Consider the following 13,385-nt stretch of genomic DNA (forward strand, 5'->3'; position numbering starts at 1 on the left):
AACCTGCCAGAGGACCCAAAACAGAAAACGGGTCAGTACGCCACTTTCGTGAGCCGTTTCTTTTTTCTAGTACGACCATTTTTGGCCTAATTTAACACATACGCGCGAAATGCGACGTTCTTTGTAAGAGGACGGGTTGTAGGAGGACGGGTTGTAGGAGGACGGGTTGTAGGAGGACGGGTTGTAGGAGGACGGGTTGTAGGAGGACAGGTTGTAGGAGGACGGGTTGTAGGAGGACGGGTTGTAGGAGGACAGGTTGTAGGAGGACAGGTTGTAGGAGGACAGGTTGTAGGAGGACAGGTTGTAGGAGGACATGCTGTAGGAGGACAGGTTGTAGGAGGCCAGGTTGTAGGAGGACAGGTTGTAGGAGGACAGGTTGTAGGAGGACATGCTGTAGGAGGACAGGTTGTAGGAGGACAGGCTGTAGGAGGACAGGTTGTAGGAGGACAGGTTGTAGCAGGACAGGTTGTAAGAAGGACGGGTTGTAGGAGGACAGGTTGTAGGAGGACATGCTGTAGAAGGCCAGGTTGTAGAAGGCCAGGTTGTAGGAGGACAGACTCGGCCATAATTCATATCTGACGAGAGATTGTACTGTCCGGCTACATCATAACACACAAACTGGATATCACGTGAAATTTTGTGAGCCGCAATGATTTTTAGTACATCTTACCTTGACGTCATGGATATTCAGGTCAAAATGCGATGTGTTATGTGTGAGCAGATTGCATACAACGGCACTTAGGAGGTGGGGGGGGGCGGCTTGGCACTGACTAGCACTTGGCACTAGGGGGAGGGATTCATTGGCACTGACTGTTAATGGCATCAACTATGTGCACTGCTTTGTCTTCATTTAATGGTGGATGTTCACTCACGGAAAGCCCCATAAATTACCTCCATGTGGGAAGATTGGCCTTGATTTCAGGGCAGTTCTTCTTCTCCATTTGTATCAATATATCTTCATATTCATTTTCTTGTGTTCTTTTTCTTTCTTTATATGTTAAATTATTCTGTCTGTCTCTCTGTCTCTCTCTCTCTCTCTCTCTCTGTCTGTCTCTGTCTCTCTCTCTGTCTCTCTCTCTCTGTCTGTCTCTGTCTCTCTCTCTGTCTCTCTCTCTCTGTCTGTCTCTGTCTCTCTCTCTCTCTCTGTCTGTCTCTGTCTCTCTCTCTCTCTCTCTCTGTCTGTCTCTGTCTCTCTCTCTCTCTCTCTCTCTCTCTCTCTCTCTCTCTCTCTCTCTCTCTCTCTCTGTCTGTCTCTCTCTCTCTCTCTCTCTGTTTCTCTTTCTCTCTTTGTCTGTTTCTCTCTCTCTCTCGATCTCTCTCTCTCTGTCTGTCTCTGTCTCTCTCTGTCTGTCTCTGTCTCTCTCTCTCTCTCTCTCTCTGTCTCTCTCTCTCTCTCTCTCTCTCTCTCTCTCTCTCTCTCTCTCTCTCTCTCTCTCTCTCTCTCTCTCTCTCTCTCTCTCTCTCTCTCTCGCTCCATCACTCTCTCCATCTCTACCCCTAAGACTCGGTGGCAGCTCCAAACCGTCCAATCAGAGACCAGCACATCTCTGACGTCACTGTGGGCACTTTACCCAGACTTTGCGAAACATTCGGCACGAGATTTCCGCGCTTTTGGGCAAATGTCTTCAGCCTCAAATGTGTTTTTCGAAGGGGAAACTGAAATTGTCAAGTTGCTGGTAAACACGGACATAACGTACGAGTATATATATGGTATATACATAAAAGGCATTCTCCTTTGTTTTGTATGTGTTGTGGGCTGTTATTCTGGAGAGTTTGCGAGTGTGTTTGTGCTTGTCTCAGTAGTGCTTGTCTCAGTAGTGCTTGTCTCAGTAGTGCTTGCCGGTGGGGCGCCATTTTAGTATGGGAACAACTGCTACATTCTCAAGTCGTGATTTCTTATCACCTCAAACTCCCTCGTCTACTGTTAGGCTATTGTACTCTCTGGAGTACACTGGTAAGGTGCTGATGTTCTCCTCGAGTTGGATATCTAAGCGAGGTTTTTACACTTCTCTGAAGGTTTTTACACTTCTCTGAAGGTTTTTACACTTCTCTGAAGGTTTTTACACTTCTCTGAAGGTTTTTACACTTCTCTGAAATCTTTAGTATAAATTCCTTTACTTTTACATATCTCTCTCTTACCATCTATCTCTGTCTCTCCCTCGTACTGTGCTTCCTCACACACTCTTTATTTCCCTATTCACCTCTATCCTCTTCTTCCTGCTTCACACACTATCCTGCCTCTCCCTCTCCGCCGCCCCCACCACTTGGCGGTGTTCTTCCGTCCTTCGTATAATCTATAACGTATCGACCAGGAGGCAAGAATAACTTTTGTTCTTGTGGATGATGTGGCAGATTCCCTTCCTCCGCCCACAACCTGTCATCCCCCGCCCCAGCAACACTAATCCCCCCCACACCCCTGCAACACTAACCCCCCATCCTTGCTACAGTAATCCCCCCACTCCTGTAACACTAATCCCCCCACCCCTGCAGCACTAATCCCTCCACCCCTGCTGCACTAATCCCTCCACCCCTCAACCTACCCCCCCCCCCCTGGTACCCTACACCCCCTCAAATACTTACTGTAGCTTCTTAATTCGTTTTGTCGGGACAGGAAGCCTGTGCATATATATTATTTAGCTTTGTATCGAAGTCTCATCCTAGGTCGAACTACTGACCCTTCCAAGGCTGCAGCCACCCACAACAGGTGTCTAACTCCCGGGTACCGATTTACTACCAGGCGAACAGAGTCATCGGGTGAAAGGAAACGTCCGCAATCATTTCCGTCCCGCCTGAGATCGAACCCGGGATCCTTAATCGTGAGCAGGGAATGTAGCCATTGTACTAGTAAATGAACAAATCCATAAGGGCCGTGACGAGGATTCGAACCTGCGTTCTGTACTAGTCATTGGTACAACTAATATTATATACTATAAGAAAGAAGGTTTGCATAAAGACAGGGTTGGCATGACTGAAATGAGTACCAGTTGACATGGTGCCAAAGTGATCCCCACAATGAACCCAACATTGGTTACTGGCTTGCTACCTGCTTTAGACTTTTGACAAAAAAATATGTATATTAAATTTATTTTCAATATTGTAAAACATTATGCACAAATGTAACACAAATTTAACACTCGGGATAATTGACAAATTTTCTACTCGCCATAATTTGGCTGTAACAGTGAAAATATATTTAAATAAATTAAATTTTGGTGATATTAACACTGTGGTGGCTTGCCTGGGTTTGTTATGGCGGGGTCGACTGTCCTGGACCCATAGCCACCACCAACTCACCTCCAGAGCTTATATCTAGAGCAGGCAGTAAAGAGTTTCAGTTCAAATAGAGAGAAATAGATAAAGATAAAGAGGGAGAGAGAGAGAGGGAGAGGGCCACAGACGACTTGGGAACCCAACACTTAAATGGCTCGACCATTTCGGGTCACCCTGATGACTGGGTTGACCAAAGCACCATTGGGTACCCCATCTAGTGCGTCATAAGAACTTTTATCTCAGGCTCGCGGGGTCGGAGGTTTGAGTCACCCAGTACTCATGTGAATGAAATATATATCAGTAGATAGGGTACCAGGCAGTGCCCAGGTCTCTCTCTCTCTCTCTCTCTCTCTCTCTCTCTCTCTCTCTCTCTCTCTCTCTCTCTCTCTCTCTCTCTCTCTCTCTCTCTCTCTCTCTCTCTCTCTCTCTCTCTCTTTCCTCGTCCCCCCTCTCATCTTCCCCTCTCCTCCCAACTTCCCCTTTCTCATCTTTTTCACATTTCTCCCCGTCTCTCCTTCCCTCTCCCTCAGCAGCTCCCCCCCCCCCCATACACTCTTGTAATATTACGAAAAGATGAAAAGTGATCCAGAACTCTATAGAAACAAATCCCCAATTTCAGACCAGCAAAGTCGCAACGGGTAGCTGTGTGGGTCGATATTTCTTAAAGGGAGGCAATTTTGTCAACACACACACACACACACAGAGGCCTACGACAGTGACATACCACCCACGTGTCCTCTTGAAAAGTTGCATGAAGCTCGCTTCAAACGTCTGGTCTCGGACAGCCGGAAAGGAAAACAGTCGGGCAGTCTCTTTTTAAATAGATAATTACCTCTAACGCGGCTTTCTATCTCCGATAAGGAAAAATATAACATTTTTATCTATGTATGGATATTTTTTTTATCTTCTCTTCTCTTTCACTCCTTCCCTTCCTCCTTTATCTCTCTCATCTTCTGTATCACTCCCACCCTCCCTCTCTCTCTCTCTCTCTCACTCCGTCTCCAACTTCCTACCCTATTCCTTCTTTCAGGGTCTCCATTTCACTGCCAAATTCACATCCATCTATATCATCCATCACAGGTACATTGAAATTACCACCCTGTGGGCCAGCGACCCCCCCCCCCCATCATCCACCTCCCCTTCCCCCCCTTTTTCTGTCACTCCCTTGTCCTCCACTTCTCCTTCCCTCACTTATTCCTTCCCTTCTCCACCCCCTTCCTCTTTTTCCTTCACATAACTCACCTCTTACATTTTCTTCTGATAATGTCATATCATAATTACATTGCTTTTGGCCACGTCTGTGGTAGAAAAAATAATACTAAAAAAAAATAGTTTTTTTTCGTGTGTCTGCTCACCTATTTGTGCTTACAAGGCTGAGCCTCAGCTCTTAAGCCCCGCCTTTACAGCTACCGGTAAGTTAATACACTGTATCGCTTAAAGAAACGAATAGAGGAAACGGCAGAATGTCTTTTAGTCTAGGAGACATATCCTGTTTATATTCAACCTTAATCAGTCATATGTTTGAGATAAGTGATCGTGGGTGAGTCGGTAGTGTGTGTGTCTGGGGAGGATAGAGACACGAGTTCGATTCCACCATAGTGCTTAAAAAAAATTTAATTGATGTATCATTCTATTCTGATTTTGCTTTAGATTCGTATATTTGTGTCCTCTGCGTTTGACACTCTCCATCCACCCAACATCTATGGTGTTGCCTCCCAACCTGATCAGTAAACCTGCAAATTATATTTCTAGGTTTGTTGTGAATCTAAACTCATTCCAACATGTAATGAGTGAACTGCGTGGCGTGAACTACCTGTTCTCTCATCTAATATACGGCATCTTTACCAAACCGACCAATCAGTTAAAAAGGAGAAGTTTTACTTAAAATTAACTACGGTAATGTTGACACGTGTTCTGCATCAGTCTCAGTGGAATGCTTCATACGTTTTTGGTTAGACAAAACAGCTGCATTTGTTTACATGAGTTGCAAGTGGAGAAAACCGGCTGTACATGTTGTTGTGGTGCATTGTGTAGCCATTCATCTACATGTTTACTTCAGATATATTCCTCCCTTTTCTAAAGGATGTAAGGTAAGCTTCCCTTAACCCTCCCTGCATAAGGAAGGGGTATGATGCCCCGGTGAGGTTTATCAACTTTCACCAATCACATTCTAGTGAAGTTATGCCCATTTCTCATTATATTTCACATTTGAAATTGCTTATTAAGTTTGAGGAAATCAATCTTTTTCTCGTAGACCTGTTTTTGTTTTTAATTCTTAAGTTGAAGAAGTTCTTTTTGACTTTTAAATGAGGTAATTTGTGTATCTCATTCCTGGATCCTTTGCCACCACGTATCTATGACTCTCAGCCATCATCACTATCATTAGACACGATCACCATCACTACCACCACCATCACTACCATCACCACCATCCCTCACTACTACTACTACTTCCAGCACCCAAAATCCCACAAAACTCACTCCAAACTTTTTATACCGGCTAATGATCATGGGACAACTTTAAAAGATAAAAACCATCTTGTCTCCGGACACCTGAAATGCCTTTGTCTCCCCAAGCAAGAGGTGGGAACGCTACCAGGAACAAAATGGCGCCTGGGGACTTATATTCATTGTATCTGAGTGCAGTTTTCCTTTCAATGGTAGTCACATTTCACTGGGGAGGGGAGTGGAGTTTTTCCCTTAGTTTATAATATGTTTTTGAGTGCATGTGTGTGGGTGTGTGTGTGTGTGTGTGTGTGTGTGTGTGTGTGTGTGTGTGTGTGTGTGTGTGTGTGTGTTTCCTCGATGTTTTCTGGGAAAGCTGAAACTTCGACGGTGTGTTCTCTCCGGAGTGGTTGTGTGTCGGTGAGGTGCAATTGGAGTTCTAGTGAAGAGTTGCAGGGGAATGGGTTGCAATGTGGTAGTTGTATAAAGAGAAATTTACGGTAATCGCACATAGCCAGACAGACACAGACAGGCTGTCAGTCACGGACCTCCAACTCACTGTCTACCTGATCGACAACGAGTCTGTCAATGCAAATGGTTTCTCTCAATATAGAACTTGGGTATGCAAAAGATTCCTAACACACCCCTCTGCCCCTTCTCCTCCCCCCCCCCCCCTACCCCTCCTGACTAACCCCCATCCAGTGGGACTACTTCTCACCCCACCTCCCTTGTTTATCTTTTCTTATCTACCTGGTATCATCTTGCATATATTGCATTCTCTGTTACGTTCGTTAGTTTTGTCTCCGCAACTACAATGACATCAGGATGCAGTTCTGCAACGCGTTCTTCAAACTCTACTTCTTTATTTGTAATGCTGTCTACATTTGTGTACCAAATGTTTATACCATTCATTTCTACCGGGTTGCTTTGTTTCCTCGCGGTAAGGTAGGGGAAGATGGAAAGGGAACTATCAGAGGGAAAGCGCCAAGCCATCACGACTATATAGCACTGGGAAGGGGTCAGGATAAGGATTTGGGATGGGACGGAGGGAAGGAATGATAAAGAAGTAGATTCTCCATCTGAGTAAGTCCCATTCCTGAAGGTGGAATTTAGGAATGTTTATCTAGTCACACATTCTCCTTCCTCTGGTATCTTTCTTCGCCAGTGTGTTCGTGTGTGTGTGTTTACTCACCTCTTTGTGCCTGCAAGATCGAACATTGGTTCTTGGATCCCGTCTTTCCAGTCGCCGGTTGTTTAATGACTCCTGTTCTATTTCCCTATCATATCTACTTTTGAGATTATAAATAGTTTAATTCTACAACCTGCTCCTTTAGTTTATTCCATTTTCCCGCGACTCTTACGCTAAATGAAAACTTTCTAACATCTCCATGACTCATCTGAGTTTCATGCTTCCACCCATGTCCCCTTGTTCTTGTGTGTGTGTGTGTGTGTGTGTGTGTGTGTGTACTCACCTAATTGTGCTTGCGGGGGTTGAGCTTTGGCTCTTTGGTGTCGCCTCTCAATTGCCAATCAACTGGTGTAACTCCTGAGCCTACTGGGCTCTATCATATCTACATTTGAAACTATGTATGGAGTCAGCCTCCACCACATCACTGCCTAATGCATTCCACCTGTTAACTACTCTGACACTGAAAAAGTTCCTTCTAACGTCTCTGTGGATCATGTGGACACTCAGTTTCCGTGTGTGTGTGTGTGTGTGTGTGTGTGTGTGTGTGTGTGTGTGTGTGTGTGTGTGTGTGTGTGTGTGTGTGTGTGTGTGTGTGTGTGTGTGTGTGGGCAACTAGGGGAATATCCCTAATACTGTGCCACTTAATATAATAGCAATTATGAGACGTAATATATCGCTGAAATAATAATATATTAACGCCTGTGTGTTAGTGTCGCGATGTGAATTACTGTGAGAGGGCCAGGAGGAGGCAGGCAAGGAAGGCCATTATTTTTAAGAAGCTTAAACGTCTTCACCCCTCTTTCACTCACCCTACTGCCCATCCCCACGCTCAGACCCTCCACCCCACACCAGCACACAGAACCCCACCCCACACAACCCTTAGATCCACCCCCCACAACCCTTAGATCCACCCCCACAACCCTTAGACCCACACCAAAGTCTACCAGAAGAATCCCAAAGCCGACCAATTGTACATCCTACACTCGAAACTGGTCATCCGGCCTTCTCTCTGCCCTTCTGAACCCACCTGCCAGCATCCATCTCTCTCTCTCTCTCTCTCTCTCTCTACTCCATTGTAATCCTCAGACATTCATCTGCAAACTTGCCAAAAACTTTTTTATTTATTTTTTAATTCACATGCTACTTATATAAGTAAATAAGGCAAGATTACACAGGATCTCCAACGGAAGTAGAGATCTGCACGGCACAATGAGCAAAAACCCTCGTCTCTAAATGTTTTTGAATGTAAACTTTGTAAGTTTTAATAAGTTTAGTGTCCGTGCCGCTGTATATATATAATGGTAAGGGGGAAGTGTGTGTGTGTGTGTACAGTGGTCAGCCTGTGTGTAAGTGAACTTACCTGCTTGTGTGGAGGGGGGAAGATGGGCTTAAGCTTCTCGGCCCCGCCTCTGAACCTTCAATTGAAAGGTATGTACAGGTATCCGAGCCTAATGGTTGCTATCATATGTACATTTGGAGTCGTGACTGAAGCTAGCCTCCCTCCGCGACACAGTTCGTTGCGCAGGCGATGAGTCACAATAACGTGGCTAAAGTAAGTTGACCAGACCACACACTAGAAGGTGAAGGGACGACGACGTTTCGGTCCGTCCTGGACCATTCTCAAGTCAAGTTACAATCGACTTGAGAATGGTCCAGGGTGGACCGAAACGTCGTCGTCCCTTCACCTTCTAGTGTGTGGTCTGGTCAACAGTTTGGTGCATTCTGTGTCCACTACTACAGTCATTTAATAATGTTTCTAATATCTCTATGGCACATCTGGGAACTTGCGTTTCTCCTGTGCGACCTTGTCTGTGTATCACTTATGTCAAATAGATGTCCTTTCCTGCCCTAACAATTCTCGGGAGAATTTTGTATGTGGTGATTATGTTTCCCCTTGGTCATCTCACTGATAGTGAAGTAAAGTTTAACTCTTTTAGTCGTTCTTCATAACTCATACCTCTCACCTCTGGTACGGGTCTGGTGTGTACTCACCTAATTGTACTCACCTAGTTGAGATTTGGCTCTGTGGTCCCGCCACTCAACTGTTAATCAACTGGTGTACAGATTCTGGAGTCTATTGGGCTCTATCATATCTACAATAGTGTGTGTTTGAGAATGAGTATTGGAGTGTATGTATGTGTTCTTTGATCCATTTTGAAGATGTACAATAAGAGGATAGACAGGAGTACATCAGGAGCCAGGAGGAGGCAAGAGGAGAAATGAGAGAAGCTGTAGCAAATGAGATGAGAAAACCGGAGGAAAGAAAATAAAGAAGTTTGGAAATTGAGATCAGAGCTCCAAGAGGTTCTGTTAAGTTAACCTGGAGAAGGACATAAGGAGAATAACCTGGAGAATAGCCAGGAAATAAGAGTATTTCTTAATCACCAAAGATGATCTGGGCAAGATGACTCGGGCTAAGACACCAGCAGAAATGGAGGACCAACACGACCCGGAGAAATAGAATAAGAGATGATGCATCGAAAGAGGAAGAGGAGAGATAGACAAGGACTAATGATAAAGAGGCGGGAAGAGAAGACTGGAGCCCCTGTAAATGGGAGCTTTCTTGGCCATACCCATCCATCAGACGAGGAGACATTGATGTGAAGTTGAATACCGGACTCCTGTTTTCATCCGGAACGAGCAGGGAAGGAAGAATTGGAGAAAGAAAAGAAGGCAGCCTGGAAGAAAGGAAGTCAGGCGGTAATTAATATATGAATCAAGGGGAAAAAAGGGAAAAAAACAATGAAGAAACTAAGGAAAGCAGGCGACTGCTTCTATTATTCATATATGAGAAAAATTTATTTGTATTTGGTGTATTGAACTTTTTTCTCGGCATTAATAATGTATAGAATAGTCTTTTTCCCTGCCTCATATTCTCTCTCTGGTGTACTTGCTGCTAACTCATCATGTTTGGGTACTTCCGTCTCTCACTCATCATGTTTGGGTACTTCCGTCTCTAACTCATCATGTTTGGGTACTTCTGTCTCTCACTCATCATGTTTGGGTACTTCCGTCTCTCACTCATCATGTTTGGGTACTTCCGTCTCTCACTCATCATGTTTGGGTACTTCTGTCTCTTACTCATCATGTTTGGGTACTTCTGTCTCTCACTCATCATGTTTGGGTACTTCCGTCTCTCACTCATCATGTTTGGGTACTTCCGTCTCTCACTCATCATGTTTGGGTACTTCTGTCTCTCACTCATCATGTTTGGGTACTTCTGTCTCTTACTCATCATGTTTGGGTACTTCTGTCTCTTACTCATCATGTTTGGGTACTTCTGTCTCTCACTCATCATGTTTGGGTACTTCTGTCTCTCACTCATCATGTTTGGGTACTTCTGTCTCTCACTCATCATGTTTGGGTACTTCCGTCTCTCACTCATCATGTTTGGGTACTTCTGTCTCTTACTCATCATGTTTGGGTACTTCTGTCTCTCACTCATCATGTTTGGGTACTTCTGTCTCTCACTCATCATGTTTGGGTACTTCTGTCTCTCACTCATCATGTTTGGGTACTTCTGTCTCTCACTCATCATGTTTGGGTACTTCTGTCTCTTACTCATCATGTTTGGGTACTTCTGTCTCTTACTCATCATGTTTGGGTACTTCTGTCTCTCACTCATCATGTTTGGGTACTTCTGTCTCTCACTCATCATGTTTGGGTACTTCTGTCTCTCACTCATCATGTTTGGGTACTTCCGTCTCTCACTCATCATGTTTGGGTACTTCTGTCTCTTACTCATCATGTTTGGGTACTTCTGTCTCTAACTCATCATGTTTGGATACTTCTGTCTCTCACTCATCATGTTTGGGTACTTCCGTCTCTCATCATGTTTGGGTACTTCTGTCTCTCACTCATCATGTTTGGGTACTTCTGTCTCTCACTCATCATGTTTGGGTACTTCTGTCTCTTACTCATCATGTTTGGGTACTTCTGTCTCTTACTCATCATGTTTGGGTACTTCTGTCTCTCACTCATCATGTTTGGGTACTTCTGTCTCTCACTCATCATGTTTGGGTACTTCTGTCTCTCACTCATCATGTTTGGGTACTTCTGCCTCTCACTCATCATGTTTGGGTACTTCTGTCTCTAACTCATCATGTTTGGGTACTTCTGTCTCTAACTCATCATGTTTGGATACTTCTGTCTCTCACTCATCATGTTTGGGTACTTCTGCCTCTCACTCATCATGTTTGGGTACTTCTGTCTCTCACTCATCATGTTTGGGTACTTCTGTCTCTCACTCATCATGTTTGGGTACTTCTGTCTCTCACTCATACAAGTCTTGTCTCACTATGCCTCACGTCGCCCACTCTTGTCCAGCCCCACCTCCCAAAGCATTCTCGATACCGGCTTCAGGTACGGTACAGGTAAGCAACACTCGGTGTACTGGGACTCCAAGTGAAGCCGAGTTCACTTGGAGATTGACGACGTATCCGGATACTGTGGAGGATATACCCACAACGTAAAAACATTATTTTTATTATTTCTTGCATTTTTTTACAATGTTGTAAAGTCGTATTAATGTTAGAAACTTTTGTTGTTTGCTGGGTTGGGCGGCTGGCAGGAAAATGTCCTTTTTCTCCACATGAAGACGTCTAGAGAAAGCTTCAAGATATTTTCTAGCAAGGTATTCTCCTCGGCTAGTTTATATAAGGCGGAAATATATCTAGCGAGGTATTACAATGCGTCGTGAGCATCGATGTGGTCAGCCTTGTCTCTCATCCTCTTTATGACATGATTTAATCCTCCTTCCCCCTCCCGCGGGATCCCTTCGACGGTGTTGAACCCCTAAGAGACAGTGTTGAGAGCAATGACTGTAAGGTTGTTGGGGGTTCAAACACGCTGTGTCGGTGGGGGTGACTTGTTGACATTCAGAAAGGTTAATGAAGTGACCTGCATTCGTCTCATGCTATAAGATTCTCCTCGTGTCATGTAAAATCGATTTTTGTTTTTTTTTCACTTTTCTCGTGATGTTAACGGTGAACATGTGCCGGACTGCAGCTGATCAACTGCATTGTCTACGTTTTGAACACATCAGTAATTTTAACTTACCGTGAAGAAATAATGTTCATATGACTACAACGAAATGAAAAGTTTTACCAAACCCAATTCCTTTATGAAAAAAAATATATTCTCGGTATTTGGCTTAAATAAAAGTTCTAATGGCCTGCAATAATTACGACCATGTCACCAGTTTCGAGGTTAAGAACTTTGGTCTAATGGTCACACTTGCCTCCATAGTCCCCAGCGGCTCATGAGATCCGACCATCAACCATCAAACTTATATTTTATGGACTAAGAAGGCCACCTTGGCCACTCTTAGTGCAGGGAAGGAGCGTTCAGAAGTCACCCCAGTCTTCGGCCTGGGGTCCCTACCACACATATGGTTAAATAACATTACAGACTCATTACAGACGCAGTATTGTATAATATGGGTCAGTATCAAGTTTATTATTGCGATAAAATCATGTTCGCTTATCACACACGAATAGGACAGACTGTTCGTGTGTGACAATAACTGTTCGTACGTGACTGAATGAGATACAGAAGTACCAAATATGATAAGTGAGAGAGAGAAGTACCCACCATAACATATAATATACCAAAAAATAAATCACAACAATGTAGCTGAAACCAATAACTCAAACCACACACATGACATGAAAACAAAATGACGACCCGTCGGACTGAGAGTAGAAATAGCCAAAGCGACTCTATCCCTTTGAAATGTATTTCTTGTCTCAATAAACATACTTGAACTTGAACTTGAGGTGTCGGGTCTGACACCTCACCTTCCTTCTTGCTTCATATTGACTCTCCAAGTCTTCCTTGTCCACAGCCCCGCTCCTGTGCCAGGTAAGTCCACTACGGGCTCACCATAGCCCGTGCTACTTGGAACTTTTGTTCCCAGTAGCTGAATCTTAAACAACAACAACAATCTTCCTTGTCACGACTCTGTAAAGGTCCTCGATGGACCTAGACGCTGTCACTTTATCTTTTAATTTCATGAATGTAAGTTGTTATGTATACATAAAGTAACCGAGACGTTCGGACAACAAAAGATATCAACAAAACAAGGCAAGAAAATAATGATAGTATAAGACATATATGTTAGATATAAGAATAGGAAGACTTGAAACGCTTGAAACGCTTCAAGCCTTCAAGAAAAGGCTTGAAACGCTTCAAGCCTTCAAGAAAAGGCTTGAAACGCTTCAAGCCTTCAAGAAAAGGCTTGAAACGCTTCAAGCCTTCAAGAAAAGGCTTGAAACGCTTCAAGCCTTCATGAAAAGGCTTGAAACGCTCCAAGCCTTCAAGAAAAGGCTTGAAACGCTTCAAGCCTTCAAGAAAAGGCTTGAAACGCTTCAAGCCTTCAAGAAAAGGCTTGAAGCTGCATGAAGCGTGTTTTCCCGGAGCATAAATCGAGGTTATTGTTAATAATATGATTTGACTTGACATTGATGGTAATGATGGGCAT

The 13,385-nt window shown here is 44.1% G+C and overlaps 1 protein-coding gene across 1 annotated transcript; it reads right to left on the reverse strand.

The window, feature by feature from the left end:
* Positions 1-9,860: 9,860 nt before the first annotated feature.
* LOC138358348 (adhesive plaque matrix protein-like) lies at positions 9,861-10,652 on the reverse strand. The gene has a single exon (XM_069316183.1). The coding sequence runs from the start codon at positions 10,650-10,652 to the stop codon at positions 9,861-9,863; it is 792 nt and encodes a 263-aa protein (XP_069172284.1).
* Positions 10,653-13,385: the final 2,733 nt, after the last annotated feature.

Source organism: Procambarus clarkii, chromosome 83 (genome assembly GCF_040958095.1).
Source record: "Procambarus clarkii isolate CNS0578487 chromosome 83, FALCON_Pclarkii_2.0, whole genome shotgun sequence".
NCBI lineage: Eukaryota > Metazoa > Arthropoda > Malacostraca > Decapoda > Cambaridae > Procambarus > Procambarus clarkii.

What these genes read in the sequence shown, in the direction of transcription:
- LOC138358348 (XM_069316183.1), bottom strand. Translation starts at nt 10,652, where the DNA reads ATGATGAGTAAGAGACAGAAGTACCCAAACATGATGAGTGAGAGACGG.